The sequence below is a fragment of the Dasypus novemcinctus genome, chromosome 28 (genome assembly GCF_030445035.2).
Source record: "Dasypus novemcinctus isolate mDasNov1 chromosome 28, mDasNov1.1.hap2, whole genome shotgun sequence".
Taxonomy (NCBI): Eukaryota; Metazoa; Chordata; class Mammalia; order Cingulata; family Dasypodidae; genus Dasypus; species Dasypus novemcinctus.
This window is the reverse complement of record NC_080700.1, coordinates 43036324-43053382: the sequence shown is the minus strand read 5'-3', so window position 1 is coordinate 43053382 and position 17059 is coordinate 43036324. Positions and strand designations below refer to the sequence as shown.

At 60.6% G+C, this 17059-nt stretch overlaps 1 protein-coding gene across 2 annotated transcripts in view; it reads right to left on the bottom strand.

The window, feature by feature from the left end:
* Positions 1-539: 539 nt before the first annotated feature.
* The window catches only part of TMEM181 (transmembrane protein 181), a 45159-nt gene continuing 28639 nt past the window's right edge, over positions 540-17059 (bottom strand). For both annotated transcript variants that reach the window (XM_071212550.1, XM_071212551.1), the window contains exons 7-18: positions 14388-14468; positions 13066-13165; positions 12452-12582; positions 11431-11522; positions 10430-10487; positions 7985-8087; positions 7475-7526; positions 5576-5658; positions 4597-4686; positions 3856-3922; positions 3488-3600; positions 540-3440 (exon numbers count right to left, since the gene is read on the bottom strand). In XM_071212550.1, the coding sequence (XP_071068651.1) occupies positions 3522-3600; positions 3856-3922; positions 4597-4686; positions 5576-5658; positions 7475-7526; positions 7985-8087; positions 10430-10487; positions 11431-11522; positions 12452-12582; positions 13066-13165; positions 14388-14468 (936 nt within the window). In that variant the 3' untranslated portion in view covers positions 540-3440; positions 3488-3521. The remainder of the gene's footprint in view (positions 3441-3487; positions 3601-3855; positions 3923-4596; positions 4687-5575; positions 5659-7474; positions 7527-7984; positions 8088-10429; positions 10488-11430; positions 11523-12451; positions 12583-13065; positions 13166-14387; positions 14469-17059) is intronic.

Here is a 17059-nt window from a genome sequence, read left to right as displayed (position 1 = left end):
TATTGTTGTCAGCGGCACAGAACTCTGTGTTTCTTTTTGTTGCGTCATCTTGCTGTCAGCTCTCCGTGTGGGCGGCACCATTCCTGGTCAGGCTGCACTTTCTTTCGCGCTGGGCGGCTCTCCTCATGGGGCGCACTCTTTGCACGTGGGGCTCCCCTATGCAGCTCGGCACTCCTTGTGCGCATCAGCACTGCGCATGGGCCAGCTGCACACGGGTCAAGGAGGCCCGGGGTTTGAACCGCAGACCTCCCATGTGGTAGGCGGACGCCCTAACCACTGGGCCAAGCCTGCTTCCCTGGGCAGCTATTTTAAAATAAAATGTTTGCAGGCCGACTCTGGTGGGTTTAAAGTCGCCCGCCTGAGGCTCCCAACCGCCACCGTCTGGACTCACTTCAGGGCTTTGCCACGGGCCTCGCCAGCATGTCAGTCCACAGTCCACAGTCGGCTTGCTGAAATGCAAGAAGCCCTGCTCTGCTCTGAAACCCCTGTACTACAGCACGAGGGTCTGACATGCAAAGAGCAAACAAATCACACGTCAGGACAATATTAAAAATTTATTACCATCGCCTGGAAAGGCAGTATCCGAACATAGACATGTTCAGTTCCGAGGACGAGGGCCGGCCTGGGGCCGGGGACCTGGCTGCCACTGACCAGGCCCGTAATCTGATACATCATTCTCTGCCAGCTAAAAGAGTTTAGTGTTTTATTTTACAAATATTTACGGTCTTTTTATAAAAAGGAAGTTTTCAATAGCAGAACATCTTTGTTTCATAGTATGATACAGGTACCAGTATATCTAAAAAACATGTCAAATCAAGATAAACAGGAAACAAGCTATCACAGACGAAAGCAACTTCCCTTTGGCCTGAGGGAAAAGATTTGCATCTTTTTTCCCAAAAGTCTAACCTCTAAGGCAACTGTTTTCTAGAACCCTCAGTGTGTGCAAATATACTTTAGTGTCTTACGTCTAGTTTTTAACAGATAACTCATATAAATACCTCTCCCAGTTGTGTCCTGTGAAAGGATTCAGGAGTGGATTCCTGGCCGTATTTTAGCCAGCCTGCTGAGCACGGTGGAACCCCAGCGATTCTTGAAATACTCGAGGCAGGGGACATCTGTCTTACACCCTGCCCGTTTAGTGGGTTGGGTTTACATAATGTATCAACTTCCATGTAATCTGCAACTATGTACAGTAAGAACCTAACGAACCTTGAATGTATTTTATATATCCCCTTCTTTAGCCTTTCAAATGGGGCTTAAAAGAGAAAACGGCGTCGCTTTGCTGCTGTGATGATTTAACATTCAAGCAGACGCGTTACCCACGTGGATAAGGAGCTGTCCCTAGGAAAACCGCTGAATGCTGTGGTCAGCCTCCAGGGCCCCACGGGGACTGGTAGGAAAAAATGACCCACAAGATGCTGTTACTCAAGCTCAAGTCGGCCTTTGATTTGGTCATTTAAGTTTGCAAAACTGATAAACTCTCCCAACTTCTTTCCCCATGCTACTGTCAAAAGCATCTTGCAGATCTTCGTGTTTTAACCTAATGACTTAGGGCACATAATCTGCATGCTAAGTGCTATATACTTAAAGCTCATTTTTACATGGAGCATGTAATACATTGATTTATACGATACCATGGAAAGAAACTGAAAATGCATGATCTGATAACAATTTACCCCTTAAAATACTTACTTCCCTTTGTAATTTTTTTGTTTTCAACTTGGCTACACAAAAATAATTACCCCCACATTTTAAATTTCATTGACTTTATACCATAAACAATTATAGCATGAAGATATCAGTCATCAGTTTATAATTACACTTGGAGAAAAAGACAATTTTTTAAAACTTGTAATGTGTACAGCTAAGTGATTCAAATATTTTACATTTACTGATAAATAACAGCATTCCAAATCATAAAGGACAATTATGATTAAAATTTGTAAACTATCTCACATATTAGTCCACAAGTTTCATTACTTGTTAACAAATTAGTCTTATTAGAAATATAAAATTTGATAAGAGTATTTTTCCCATTATCTCTGAGTTCACCAAATCAAGTAATCACTGCAAATGTAAAAACTATGTAAACTCGAATTACCCTTGCAATAATGCAGTTGTTTTGTTTCAAACATTCATATTTACAAGGTTTTTTCCTTAACCAATGTAAATGGAGTCCAGGCACATTACCATGGAAGTTGAAATTAAAAGGAGAGACCCTACGAATCCCCCCAATAGCCAGCAGAACCAAAGGGGAGCTTAACTTCTAGCTGTGCACGGTGGCGTGAGAGTCGATGCATAGATGAGGACGATGGAGGTACGCCTGGCAGAGTGGAACCACCTCCTGGAGTTGTGCACTTGCCGAGCTGGCGTCCAAGAGGAGGGCTGCAGTGTGTGACACGCTACCCGAGACACGAGTGTGCAGGGCAGAGCAGAGGTGACCTCGAGGCTTCTCTGTTTCGTGTTTGACAGAAAGGAGCAGGCAACGGCTGGGCCTTCAGTGGGGCCACAGCCCCTGCGACACAGACCCCACCTTTCCCACAGCGGCGCCTCTTTCCCCGACCACGACGTGAGTCACGTGCTAGAGGGTGATTTCCAGGCCGTTTTCCGTGAGCCATTTCACGTTTTACTTTCTTTCCATCTAGTTTCCAAATGTGGAATTGGAAAACGTTTTGGCAAGAAAGAACCTGTATTAGGTCAATTGTTTTAGTGTTGTGTTTTTTAAATGATGCTCCAAGGAGTATCGTGTTTCAGCCAAACTACAGAAACCGTTATTTACTGGAACTGTCACAGCTGCCCCTTCTCCCCGCCCCGGCGCACACGCGCGCCAGCCACACCTGCCCCTGGAGCTGCCCCCGGAGCGTGTCAGCCTTTCCTCACCCGCCCACCCCCCGGGCCCCTCGTGAGCGCGCGGATCGTCTCCGCTGCCCGTCACTCGAGAGCCTGGTGGGCCAGAGCCCTGCGCGCAGCGGGACGGCGTCCTCCAGAGGCGGCTGCGGCCCAGGGTGAGGCCACGACGCGCTGAGCGGAGAGCGGGGCGGCAGCCCGATTTGCACCCTGCTCCCAAGTGCCTCCCGCAGCCTGGGGTTTCAAACCCAAACTGCCTCGTCTGTCTGCCAAAGGGGCTTTCTCTCTCGCCACTGAAAAAGTTCATCTGAAATCTCAAAACAAAAACAAAAACAAAAAACATCTGGCTCCTGAAGCACTGTCGTCAGCACCCCTCTTCCCAGGTCAACGCAGCCGCCCCAGCAGGTGCGGCCCCGCCTTTAGCGCTGACCGGCGATGTTTCCATGTTCAAGTACGTAAACACGTGGGAACGGGACGTCTTCGCTGATGAGGAATCGCCTGAATGCTGGCAGGCCTGGGGAGGCGGGGGGCTGCAGCGCCGGGTGCCTGAATGCTGGCAGGCCGGGGAGGCGGGGGGCTGCAGCGCCGGGTGCCTGAATGCTGGCAGGCCGGGAAGGCGGGGGGCTGCAGCGCCCGGTGCGGCCCTCGGCGCGGCCCTCGGCGCGGCCTGCGGCTCAGTCGCTCTCCGACTCCTCCTTGTACTTGGCCCGGACGGCCTGGCCGTTCTGCAGGGGCATCTCTTCATAGTCGCTCCTGTCGCAAAAGGCGCCTCAGACCCAGGCCGCGCAGGCGGCGCCGCCGCTCCTACCGAGGGCTCACTTCCCAGCACCCCCACTGCCTGCTGCCACCCCCACGCCTGGAAACGGAAAACGGAAAACCCCGGGAGCCGGCCGACACCCAGGTGAAGAAGGGGCGCCACCCCTGGAGGGGTCTTAGCGTGACCTGCGCGCGGTCCCCTGACGGGCAGGGCTGGCGGGCACGCCCGGGCCCCCGGAGCCCGCCACCTACCCGTAGATGACGTCGTCGTCGGAGTCGTTCAGCATGGAGAAGGCGGGGTTGTCCTTCAGCTGGGACTCTGCAAGAACAGGCGTTTCGGTCTCGAGCGCTTCACGCGCCAGCGTGCGGCAGCAAGAGCCCGTCCTCGGAGAAGGGCCAGGGTCGGACACGCCGAGGCCAAGCCCCGTCCCCCGTGCCCCTGCGCCAGCCGGCTGGCCGTGGTACTTGCTCCACTACAAGATGGACACCACGGCCGGCCCAGAGGCCCCCGTGTCCTGAGGCAGCGGGCCGCGGGCAGCAGAGCCTCCGAGCCGCCCACCTGCGCCCTCCGGCCTAAGCTGCAGCGGCCCTTCTACAACTCCTCACCCGCCAAGTGGGCCTAACTGTATCTTCCCCGCAAAGCTGCTGCGGCCATCAGACAGGCCAACACAGACGCGCCCTGAAAGCTCAGGCCCGATGCGGCGCCAGGGACGTGCAGCTCAGCCCCGGCCTCGGGCCGCCGCGCGCACCCTCCCAGCTTGCTGGACCTGGCACAGTCCGGCCTTCCTGGAGGCGCGGCCCCGTGCTCACCTGACCACGTCCCACGGCCGGGCCAGGGGCAGGCAGGATGCTCGCCTCGCGCTCTAAGAGAAGCGGGAGCAGGGCGCGACAATCGCCCGTCCCCACCCCAAGGGGCGCGGTGACGCACGAGCCGGCCGCCGCCCAGCGCCCAGCGCATGGCCGCTCTGGCAGCAGTGACCCCGGGTGACTCACCGTACAGAGCGGTCTTCGACGGCGAGTACACAAAGGCCAAGGTGTAGAGGTAAAAGTTGAGCAGGCCGTAGAAGGACAGGAACTCTGCGGGTGGGCCGGTCAAGGAGACGCTGTCGCGTGGATCGCGGCGTCTGCGCTAAGCCTCCTCGGGCCAGCAGGGGGCGCTCTCCAGGGCCGAGACCCCGGCACACGAGCTTCCGTGGGCCGCCCCCCGCACAGGGGCGTCCGCCCTCAAGCTGCCCCCTGACCTGCACTACCGCGGAGAACAGGCGCCCGCCTCGGGGACTGGGACCCCGAGATGTGCTGGGGCGCCCTCCTCGGCGACTGGGACCCCAAGATGTGCTGGGGTGCCCTCCTCGGCAACTGGGACCCCAAGATGGGCCGGGGGCACCCGCCTTGGGGACTGGGACCCCGACATGGTGCTGGAGGTGCCTGCCGTGGGGACTGGGACCCCGACATGGGCCGGGGCGCCCTCTGCCGGTGCTTGGCACGGGGCTGAAGATGGAGCTGCTCCCCGGCAGGAGCCCCGACACCACCAGGCAGGGCTGAAAGGAGCTCTCCTGCCCGCGGCTCCGGGCCTTTCCTGGACGCCCTCGGGGAGGCTCAGGCAGGAAGGCTCCAAGGCTGGAGCCCGAGCAGAGGAATGAGGGGGGTGCAGGGCTCCAGGCCCCGGCCCCGGCTCCGGCCCCGCGTGGGAGGGGAGTGGACGCACGGACCTTCCAGGTGCCTGGGAAAGGCCGCCCAGCCCGGGGCTGTGTCCCGCCGACTCGGGGGGCAGGAGAGGGGGCCCCGGAGGTCACGGCCTCCCCGGGCACAGGCGGACGGCGCCAGCCCCACGCCCAGAGGAGCCGCACAGGCCGCGTGGGACGGGCATGGGGCCCGCAGGCGTCTGGAGGGGCCCAGGGGCCTCTCCCCGCAAGCCCACCACTCTGTTCCCGGGCACGGCGGGCAGCAGAGCCCTGTGCCCCCTAAAGGATATAGTTCTGGTAGTGGGTGGACAGCTCAGCTACGAAGTTGTCCTGCAGCACTTGCGCCCCAAACCGTAAGTAGAGGATGACAATGCTGGAAGAAAAGGGGCGCGTGAGGCACACAGGCCCACCCGGGACATGCCAGGCACACTCGCTCTGACATCTGCACAATTCGCACACACACGGCACATGCATGCCACATGCACACGACACACATACCACACACACACACACCCCGCACTGTTTCCTGGCCTGGGGAGGCGCCGACCCTGACGCGGCCACACGGGCCCCTCCCCCCCCGGGGCCGGTCCCCAGCCCCGTCTCCCACGCCGGGCTCCGCTCCTGAGGGGGCTGCCCACACGCCTCGGCCGCGGCCACGCAACGACGCGCCGTGCCCAGGGCGCCCCAAGCCTGCAGGCCCCGCCGGCCCCGCGCTCCTCCTCGGCCTGTGTGTGTTTTTGCTGTTTTATTCCCGTTCTGGTCTCCACGGGCAGCCACGTATCGTACGCCGCGTACCTTCACATCCCCGCTTCACCCCCAAAGGCTCCCGCCACGAGCCCGCAGCGCGAGGGGGCACTGCCCCGCTGGCCTGCCGTCCCTCCTGTGCCTCGGCTTGGCCGGCGCCCCCCACGCCTGCCCACGGCCTCCGCCCGTGCCGCGGTGCGCCCAGGCCGTGCCCTCCTGGCTCGCCCCGGCCGTCCCCGTGGGGACGAAAACCTCGGCAGGAGGCGCCTGGCCCGGGCAGGGCTCGAGGACACGCGGCGCAGGGACGGTCCCTCCAAACCGCACATGAGGGGCGCCCGCAAAGCACAGCCGCCACGACACGGGAGGTGAGGGCACGGGGCGAGGGGGTGAGGGGGTGAGAGAGGGTGAGGGGGTGTGTAAAGGTGTGAGAATGTGAAGGGAGTGTGTAAAGGTGAGGGAAAGTGAAAGGCGTGAGATGTGTAAACACGTGAGGGGTGTGTGTGTAAAGGGTGTGTGAGGGGTGTGTGAGGAGGCGTGGAGCGTGTGAGGGGTGTGAGGTCTGTGAAGTGTGTTAGGAGTGTGGGGGTGTGTGGGGTGTGGGGTGTGTAAGGGGTGTGGGATGTGGGGTGTGAGGGGTGTGAGGGGTGTGGGGTGTGAGGGGTGTGAGGGCACAGAGACGTGCCCGAGCACAGGTGGACACGAGCGGCGCGCGCCACCCACGGTGCGTCACCGCGTTCGAGTTGGGGCTGCTGGACACCGCGCTCACGGCCCGGACAAGCCGAGCTACCCACACGCCGGCCCGAGCTGCGCTCGCTGCCCTGGACGCGGGAGCGGACGCCGAGGCTCGAGGAGCCCCACGGCCCGAGCACCCGGGGGCGCTCGTCCACCCCATCTGAGGAGAGGGCGCATGGCCCTCGCCATCCGAGCCGAGGGAAGGCAGACGCGCCCTGCCCCTGGGCTCTGACCCCGGGGGAAGGACAAACCACCACCAACCAGGTGCCTGGACTTGTCCCAGGCACGGCCCCGCGCGGTCCCCCGTCCAGCGGCCCGAGCCCCCCACGGGCCTTCCCAGCAGCACCCGGCCGCCCACCCCAGCGCCAGCGGCGCTGCCCCACGCCGGCCCTAGCGGACAAGCCCTCGGGCTCGGCCAGCTGCCGGGGCCACTGAGGGGCCACCAGGGGGCCCTGGGCCACTGCAAGCCCCCCATGATGGGCTCCGGTGGGGGCGCCTGGGGCAGAGGCAGCAGGGGGCCGGCGCAGCGCAGCCCTGGGCGGGAGCCCCCTCCTGTTCCCACAGCGGACCCCCCTCCCGTCCCCGCGGGCTGCGCCCCGGCCCCCGCCTGAGGCCCGCAAGGCAGGCTGGGAGTCCCTGGAGTCCCCCGAGGACAGGAAGGAGACCCCGGAGCGGACAAGCCCGCGGGTCCTTCCAGGGCACGGGCTTCGCACCTGATGACGAGCACCACGAAGGTCAGCGCCGTGAGGAACTTCAGCCTGAGGTCTGCGAGGAGGACGGGCGGTCACTCGGCAGAAGCAGCCCTCCCCGCCCTCCTCCCGGGGCTCCTGAGACAAAACTACAACTACCCCCCGCCCAAAAAACCCCCCGCTGCACCTTACACCTGCGTCCACCGCCCGGGCCCAGGGGACGCGCCCGCAGGACCGCTGACTCGCCCGCCCTGGCCAGGCCGGGAACCCGGGTGCTCCGGCCTCCGCGCTGCCCCCGCTGCCCCCCCGGCCCCTGCTGCCCCCGCTGCCCGCCCCTGGCCCCACTGCCTCCCACTGCCCCCGCTGGCCCTGGACGCCCCGTGGCGCCGGCCGAGCCTGGAAGGGCCCTGGTGGCTTGCTCGGCCGGCTGTGGCCCCCGGGACGACCCCCTGGGCTTGCCCTCAGCGAGGCCCAGGCTCGGCTGCCTGTGGCCGGGGAGGGCGCGGCCCCCCCCCAGGAAGCCGGGGCGCTCACCGACGTAAGGCATGTGGCGCAGCTCGGAGCAGGCGCGCACCACCAGGAAGAGCAGGTACAGCACGTAGACGGCCGCCACCACCAGGAAGAACGTCTTCATCCCCTGAGGAGGACGGCAGGGCGTCGAGGGCGGGCGGCAGGGGACGGGCCACGCCCAGCACGCCTGGCCAGCGTGTCAGCCCCCCACCTCGGCCTCCCGCCCCCCCCAGCTCGGACTCCCGCCCCCCCCAGCTGGGCCTCCTGCCCCCCAGCTGGGCCTTCCGCCCCCCCCAGCTGGGCCTCCCGCCCCCCAGCTGGGCCTCTTGCCCGCTCCGAGCATGGCCGCCACCCCAGGAGGACGCGGCGTCCTGCTGACGGGGTCTGGGAGGACCCGGCTGCTGCTGTCACCGGCTCGGGTGCCTGTACACAGTGGGCACCCGTGAATGCCAGTGCCCATGGCTGGTCCCTCCAGGGGCTCCCCCTGCTCCGGAGACGGGGAGCCAGTCCGGCCAGGCTGGTCCTCAGAGCCTCAGTTGCTCTGCACCCAGGGGTCCTCCCCGAGAGACGGGGCGCTGGGCGGGCTGGCCCAGGGGTCTCGGGCCTGACCCACGACCCTCCCCACTGCCCTCCCTCCCAGCTCCCCTTAGGGGCAGGGGACCTGGGCGACGTCACTTGGCAGGGCCACTGGGTGTGACTTCTGGCATCCCAGAGGCCTTAGGGCCACACCATGGTCGCATCTGTCCTTTCCGGGAGGTGGCACCCCAGGCCAGCCCCCCAGCCTCAGGGACAAGTCCTCGCAGTGCCCTGCGGGGGCTGGCCTGGGCTCCGCTCCCCCTCTCCTGGCTAGTGGCCCCGGGCCCCTCGGCCTCCTCGGGTCAAAACAGGGGGCCATCCCAGGCCAGGGCTGTGCCACTCCACGTCACACGTCGTCTCACCTGAACCCAGGCGCCGGCCAGTGGGCGCCTCGGGGGGGGGGCCTGCCCACCTTGGAACCGCCCTGCGGGGAGCGGCCGGCCCCGTCCCGCCCCCTTGGCGTCCCCCTCCTCTGGGCCCCCTCCGGGCAGGTCGCCCTCCTCTCGCCGCGTCCCTGCAGCTCGGCTCCCACCGTTCCTGCATGACCCGAGCAGCGTTTCTCTCCTCTGGACCACAGCGCTCTGCGCCCACCCTCGGTCAAGCTCAAGCTGCACCCCTTCGCTCCCCAAAAACACAGGTTAAAGCACGAGCAAGCTACTAAAACCCAGAGAAGAGGGACGGAACGCAAGAGAAAGCACCTCCTCCCTGAGCCCGAGCCCTCAGCGCTCTCCCCCGCCTCCCCAGGGCCCGCAGTCCATGGGCATGGGGCGGGCACGGGCAGAGAGCTGGGGGTCTCCCTGACAAGGCGGACGCCCCGCCCCGAGGACAGGGACCACGGCGAGGCCCGAGACCGTCCCGCAGCCTCAGACGTCTGGACCACGGGGCGCAGGGGCTGCCGGCACGCCCTGTCGGACTTCGGTTAAGAACCGGACAGTTCTGCAGGTTTGAAATGATTTCAAAATAAAAACCTTTAGAGTGGAACAAAAAAAGTAAAACGTACTACGGAGTCATAAGGAAATGCATTTACATGTAGTCTCCATGCCAGTTAAGCAAAGGCGCCCATCGCGCCGCATCACAGGGAGCTCTGCAGAGCCGGAGGCCGCCAAGCCAGGGCTCGAGTGATGCCTTCCTGCTCACCCGGGGTCGCTGTGGCTGCCTGCCTGAGCAGCACTGGGCCCAGGAGAGGGGGGTGCCTGGGACAAGGGGGGCGTCCGAGACAAAGCCACGCCCAGGCCCCGTGCCATGGTTTGTGGGCTCCTGTGTGTGGACCCCTTGCTCAAAGGGTGTCAAGAGGAGCGGGTGTGGCTTAAGTGGTTGAGCGCCCGCCTCCCACACAGGAGGTCCTAGGCTCAGTTCCCAGTGACTCCTAAAAAAACAAACAAGCAAAAAGAAAAAAACCAACTCAGGGGAGCCAACATGGCTCAGTGGTTGAGCGCCAGCTTCCCACGTATGAGGTCCCGGGTTCAAACTCTGCCCCTGGTACCTCAAAACAGAAAAAAAGGCATCAGAATTCCAGGGTGGCGCGTGCACCGCTCTCAGGCCCGCGAAGCCGGCCCTGCCCTCACCACTGACCCACTGCAAACTGCCCTGTTCGAGCAAAATGTCTTTTCAATTGTTCCACAATTCTCCTAAAATTTGGCACCCTTTCTGCGCTCTGACGCTTTAACCATAAACCAAGAAGTGGGAGTGACAGCAGTTTTAGAAACTCTATTTTTTCCACACTGCTCAAGCACATTTTCCCAAAAACCTCTCCCACGCCCTGAACTTCCCATTAGTTCTTCCCAAATAGCCTCTTTAAGCAAGCTCATGTCACAGTACCCGGAAAGTGGTAACATTCAGCAGTTTTTAAAACAGTACGTTAAAAAACCCTTAGGTGTCGTCAGTTATCCTTACCTGAAAATTTCCCGTGTCAACTCGATACTGGTACATCGGATCATGTAATTCATTAACTCTAAGAAGCAAATTAAAAAACAAGATTAGTAACCGGCTTTGCTTTTATTTTATGCTTTTTACACTGGTTTTTTTTTTTTTTTTACTTTTTAATGCAAACTACTTATTAACCAACAGTAAAGGGTTTTTAAAAAGCTCCTGATTTGTAAGACTGCCTAAATCTCATGTTTCACACTTAAAAAGGAGACACACGACTCACTCTGCTGTGTGCCCGGTCCTCAGTATTGTGAGGTTGCCCTCACAGAGAAAACACTGTATTTTTCCTTATAAAAACCCACAAACCTCATAAAAACCTCTTGCCCCTCTCAGGAGCCGGCCCGAGGCCCCGGCCTTTGCCGGCACCATGAGAGAGATGAGGGTGGAGTAGGAAAGCAGGAAGAGGAGTGCGGACGTCATGAAGTCCATGTTCAAAATGAAAATGGGCGGCTGACAGGATGGGGGAGCGGGGCCGACGCAAGGCGGATGACACAGGGTGGGACGGGGCCGTCCTGGCACGACCCCAGGCCCCTGGGAGGAAACTCCGGGGACGCAGGCTGTCGCTGCCTGCAGCCTCCGCTGTGGTGTCATCTGGCAAAAGACTTGGGGCAAGAGCCGAGGAGCGAGGCAAGGACGGAAGGTCTGCAGGTGCGGGTGGAGGGGTTGTCTAAGACCCTCGAGGGGGCCGGGGCGGCTGGGACCCCCGTGGAGCCGCACTCTCAGCCCCTGCTCTTGAAAGGAGAAACCCTGAACCAAGAGGCTTCCCCTGCAGCCTGGACGGGGGCCCATGTGGACCTCTGCCCGGCACCCGAGCACAGGCGGATCCCCGTGCGCCCTGCGCTGCAGCTCCTGGCGCGCTGGCCGAGAGGCCCTTCCAGACGACTTCCCGAGCGCGGCGAGACTCCCCGTCTGTCCACCGTGTCAGGTACTTCTCATGCCTGAGCTTCACGCATAATGAAAGTGCTTACGTTTGCCATATTCCCAGCGTGACAGATGCCAGCCACAATAGCCCAACGATAAAGAATTTAGGCAAGTAGAAAGTCAAACACTTTCTTTCTCCCTAAAAAGCAAAAAGCAAAACAAAAATACAGAAAACCAAGTTAGTAATTCCGGAAAAAACTTGCCCCCTAACATTCCATATCAATCTGGTAACTATATATTTACATAAATTATAAAATTAGAAATCAAGTCACTTCTATATAACACGTTCTTCCCTTGAACATGAGGCTGAAGACGGACCTTCAAGGATAAATTCATCTTTAGAATTAAGTCTTATGGGAAGTAGACTTGGCCCAGTGGTTAGGGCATCCGCCTACCACATGGGAAGTCCACGGTTCAAACCCCGGGCCTCCTTGACCCGTGTGGAGCTGGCCCATGCGCAGTGCTGATGCACGCAAGGAGTGCCCTGCCATGCAGGGGTGTCCCCTGTGAAGGAGAGCCCCATGCACATGGAGTGCACCCCATAAGGAGAGCCGCCCAGTGCAACAGAAAGTGCAGCCTGCCCAGGAATGGTGCCGCCCACATGGAGAGCTGACACAGCAAAATGAGGCAACCAAAAGAAACAGATTCCCAGTGCCGCTGATAAGGATAGAAGTGGTCACAGAAGAACACACAGCAAATGAGCAAATGGACACAGAGAGCAGACAACGGGGCGGGGGGGGGGGGCGCAGAGAGAAATAAAAAATAAATCTTAAAAAAAAAATCAAGTCCCACAAGAAAAATGCTCCAAATGTAGGACGCGGCTCCTGTCAGCAGTGTCTGGAGGCTGCACATGGCTGGTGGGTGACAAACGTCTCCCAGACGCCGGGGGCGGTGGAGGGAGGTGGCGGGTGGCCCTGTGCGCACGGGCAGGCCCGCTCTGTAAGTTCACAGCTCCTGCTGGACGCTCACTGTTCATACACGACACACCGCTCACGCACCTGTGCAGGCACGATGCGCCCCAACACCTGAATCCTACCTGAGGCCCGCACGCGGGGCCGCGCCGCTCACCTGGACGCGGACGCCGTGGTACACGCAGAGCCAGAAGAGGAGCAGGGCGCACAGGAAGGCGGCCTGGAAGAGGTCGTCCAGCATGCCGGGGAACCAGCTGTTCACCAGGAAGGAGAGCGGGAAGAAGGGGTCTGCAAGGCAAGGGGCGGGCGTCACAGCGTGGCCCGGCCAGCCTGGGAGGCTCCTCCTGGCTCAGCGCCAGAGGCAGGGGGGCCTAAGAGCCGAGACCAGACCGCTGGGCGGGCACTGCCGAGCCACCCCTGCCAGGGCCAGCGCCTCCCTGCAGGCGTAGGGAGGCCGCGGCTTGGGCGCTGGAAGCGATCGCTTCTTGGCGCAGGCAGAGGGGAACGCAGCTGGGTTTGGCCCCTCCAGCCAGATTCCAGGACAGCAGTGGCTGTACCATGTCCAAGGCTTAAACGGCCTCGTATCTGTCCCAGATGCCAGGCCTCTGTGGGGTCCTGGGGAAACACGGCGCACGGGGTGCAGCAGCGTGGACGGGCAGACGCGCCGGCCGGGCCAGCCAGCGGGCGCTGCGGGAGAGCTCTGGGGCCGGGCTGCCTTACGTCCTTCTGGCTCCGGGGGTCGGGGGAAGCGCCACGTGAAGGGGCACCCACCGTTGTAGAGCAGCAGCAGGGGCAGGAGCAGCGACGTCCACTTCTGCTCTATCCCCCAGTCCCGCATGGAGAACTTGCGCAGGGAGTGTGCGAAGAGGCACTGCAAGAGACCGCCTCGTCACCGCCGGCGTGGGCCCCTCGGCGCGCGGGCCCCAGCCGGCGACCACCCAGCGCCGGGCCGGGACCCGCCGAGCCGCACCGCCGCCGGGCTGACCGCCACGCTCCCCGAGGGTGGATAGGGGGCCGCCGGCCGTGCCCACGAGGGCAGGGGGCGTGCCGTGGGAAAGGAGCGGCCCCGCAGGCCCTCGGGAGCCGCTGCTTCAGGGGGCGGGCACGGGGGCCACGGCCAGCCGGCCAGGCGCGCGCCCCCCGCCCCTCCGGGGTAGCGGGCTCGGGTCTCCCTTCCCAGCGCCTTCCTGGGGTGCGCTGGGCCCCGATGGGCAGGGCCCACAGGCGCCTTCAGGGAACCTCGTGCTCTGGAGGCCGGCCTTCGTCCTGCGCCTGGACGTACACTGGCAATTCTCTAGGCAGGCCGGGTGGACAGGCCGACGGGGGCTTCCCCGGGCCCCGCCGCCGGGAGGGCTGTGGGCGGCAGCCGAGGCCAGGAGGGGGACGCAGAATCCAGACGGCGCGGGGCTCGCCGCTCCCGGCCGGGCTCCCTCGGGGGGCCTGGGGCTTCCGAGGCCCTGGCCTGAGCGCCCACCTGCGGCCCACAGACCGCCCCGCCCGCCCACCTGCACGGGGCCTCTGCCAAGGGCCACACGGTGGCGAGGGGAGAGGCCGCCCACAGGCAGCAGAGGGGCCCAAGGACGCGCCACCACGGCCCCGGGAGCGCCGCGCGCCATGCTCCCCCCCAGCCCTGAATTCTTCCCTCGGACCAGGGCTCCGGGGGGCTCTCTGAGGTCACTACGGGAAGGCCCCCCCGGTACGGGGCGCTGGGGACGCAAACCTCGGATCCCAAACGGGACCCATGCCGCGGCCGCCTCCCTGCCCAAGCCCAGGGGCGGGTCGGCTGCACGTCTCCAGACGCCGCACCCGAGAGCGTGCTGCGCGGGCCTCGGAGGAGCAAGGGTGGCGGCCACCAGCACGCAAGTCCTTCCACGGGCCCGGGACGGGCGTTCGGTGGCCGGGCGACGGCGATGGGCTTCCCGGCTGGAGCTGGGCGGCCGCGTGCGGGGACAGCCTTGTCCGAGGCCCCAGCAGGCCCGAGAAGCCGGCCCCCGAGGGCGGGCCTTGAAAAGCGCGCGCAGACCCGGCACACGGCGCGCGCTCATCACCGCGCTTGCTCGACGCGGGCGCCCTCGTCGGCACCCGGTACTTGCCGTGACAATGAAGGTGAGCACGACGAAGACAAACCGGAACCAGATCTGCAGCTGGGAGAACGCGGGGTCGTACGTCTTCCACTGGAGGGGAGGGAAAGCGGGACGGAGGCGGGAAAAGACGTGCCGAGGAGGAAACGCCAGAGTATTAGTAACAGTTCCAGCTCTCAATGCGAGAATGTAATTAGAAACATTTTTCTTCCTTATGCTTTCCTACAGCTTCCAAACGTTTTACACGTACATATAAGTGCACTTTATATATCAAAGACTCCAATGTAAAACATCTTAATTACCAAGAGTTGGAATAGTTTTAATGGTGTATGCTCATCATGAATCTGGGAAGACAAATTATTCCATAATCATAATAAGAACACTCAACTTTTACATCTCATATCAGAAATCGATCTGCCGATCTCTTCATTAGAAAGAGCCATGTTTTCCACTAAAGAAACAACTTATAAAAAATGACACAGAGGGAAGTGAATGTGGCTCAAGTGATGGAGCTCCCGCCTACCATATGGGAGGACCCGGGTTCGATCCCTGGGGCCTCCTGGTGAAAAAGAAGAAAAGAAAGCATGCCTGCGTGGTGAGCCAGTGCCCGCACAAGTGAATAATACAGCAAGATGATGACGCATCAGAAGAGAGACAAGGGTGGGAAACGGATTTGGCCCAGTGGTTAGGGCGTCTGCCTACCACACGGGAGGTCCAAGGTTCAAACCCCGGGCGTCCTGACCCGTGTGGAACTGGTCCACGTGCAGTGCTGATGCACTCAAGGAGTGTCGTGCCACACAGGGGTGTCCCTGTGTAGGGGAGCCCCACGCGCAAGGAGTGCACCCTGCAAGGAGAGCCGCCCTGTGTAACAAAAGTGCAGCCTGCCCAGGAGCGGCGCCGCACACACGGAGAGCTGACGCAGCCAAGATGATGCCACAAAAAGAGACACAGATTCCAGGTGCCGCTGACAAGGATACAGGCGGACACAGAACACACAGCAAATGGACACAGAGAGCAGACACCTGGGGGGGTGGGGGAAAGGAGAGAAATAAATAAAAAATCTTTAAAAAATAATAAAAATAAAAGCCAAACAAAATGAAGGAAACCGTTTTCAAGACACTGGGCATGAGGCTGAGGGCTGCTAGTCTCTGATTACAGAAGTGAATGAGGGGAGCCCCTCATGGCCCATAAGCCAGGAGGGGGGTCCCAGCGGAGCCAGGGGTCTCCCTGAGTCGTGGACACTTGTCTGGGAGTCTGGGGAGACGCGCAGGGAGAGCTGTGCAGAGAGGAAGCTCCGAACGTGGCCAAGGGGCGTCCCTCCCGTGACCTTCCGGAGGCTCTCGGCTGCCCTTGGGGCTGGAGGGAACAAGCCCGGTGCTCGCCAAGGCCAGCAGGAACGCCTGCCCCCAAGCCGAGGGCAAGCCCCAGGGCCAAAGGGCAGCAGCTGCTGTGCCGGGAGGTCCTGCCTCAGCGGCAGGAAAAAAGGAGCCCTTGACGCATAAAATGCTGCTTTGGTCCAACCAAGGTCTGAGAAGATCACACTGTTTCCAAGGAACTTGACAGCATGCCAGAAGAGAGCTCAAGGCTCCTGGGAAGAAAACAAACACAGCCAGCGGTCAGGGGGCCTGATTCTACAATACCGGACATCAAAAAAGCCACGAACACACTGTAGCAGTGTGACATAATTCAATTCCAAAAAGAAATACCGGATTATGCTTGTAATCTGATCTGTACCTGGGCGTGATGGAGTTATGATTAGGGCATTGAGTCCTGCCCCTTGGTGGGTGGGGACTCACAGATAAAAGGCAAAGGACACAGTTAAGGGTTGGAGTTTTGATGTTGGAGTTTGATGCTGAAGCCTTAAGCTGGAGCCCTGGGAAGTCAGCTCACAGAGGAAAGAGAAGCCAGCCCCAGGAAGGAAGGAACCCTGAACCCAGAGAAAAGCAAGCCCCAGGAACGTAGGAACCCAGGAAGCCTGAACCCTGGCAGACGTCGGCAGCCATCTTGCTCCAAATAGACTTTGGTGAGGGAAGGAACTTATGCTTTATGGCCTGGTATCTGTAAGTTCCTACCCCAAATAAACACCTGTCTAAAAATCAACCAATTTCTGGTATTTTGCATCAGCACCCCTTTGGCTGACTAATATACACGCCAAGAAAATACGGACCGTAATGCAGAGAGAAATTAACCAGATTGGATCCAGAAATGACACAGATGACATAATTAGTGGATAGGAACATCAAGAAGATGAAAGACTCGACGTGTTTAGCAGAGAAGTGGAAGATGACCGACAGCGTACGGGACACCAGAGGTCAGTGAACGTGATGGCACAGCAACAAAAACCCTGAAATTAAACAGAGAAAAAAGACTCAGTGCGCGGAGAACGCAGCAGTACGCTGAGGAAAAGCCTCAAGGGGCCGAACGTGTGCTAGGAGGTGGGCAGGAGGACAAAAATATTTAAAGGAATAGCCCCAAATTTTCCAAATTTGATGAAAACTATAACCCACAAATCCAGGGATCAATGTTTTCAAAGTACGGTAGGAAAAAAAAAGTTGATGTAGAATTTTCCACCCAGTAAAAAAACCTTTGAAAAACCAACTTAAAACACTTGTTTTAAGTGTTTTAGCATTTTTCTTGAAAATGGGAATTTTTCCCAATTCGATTGATATATTAGGGAACAACTT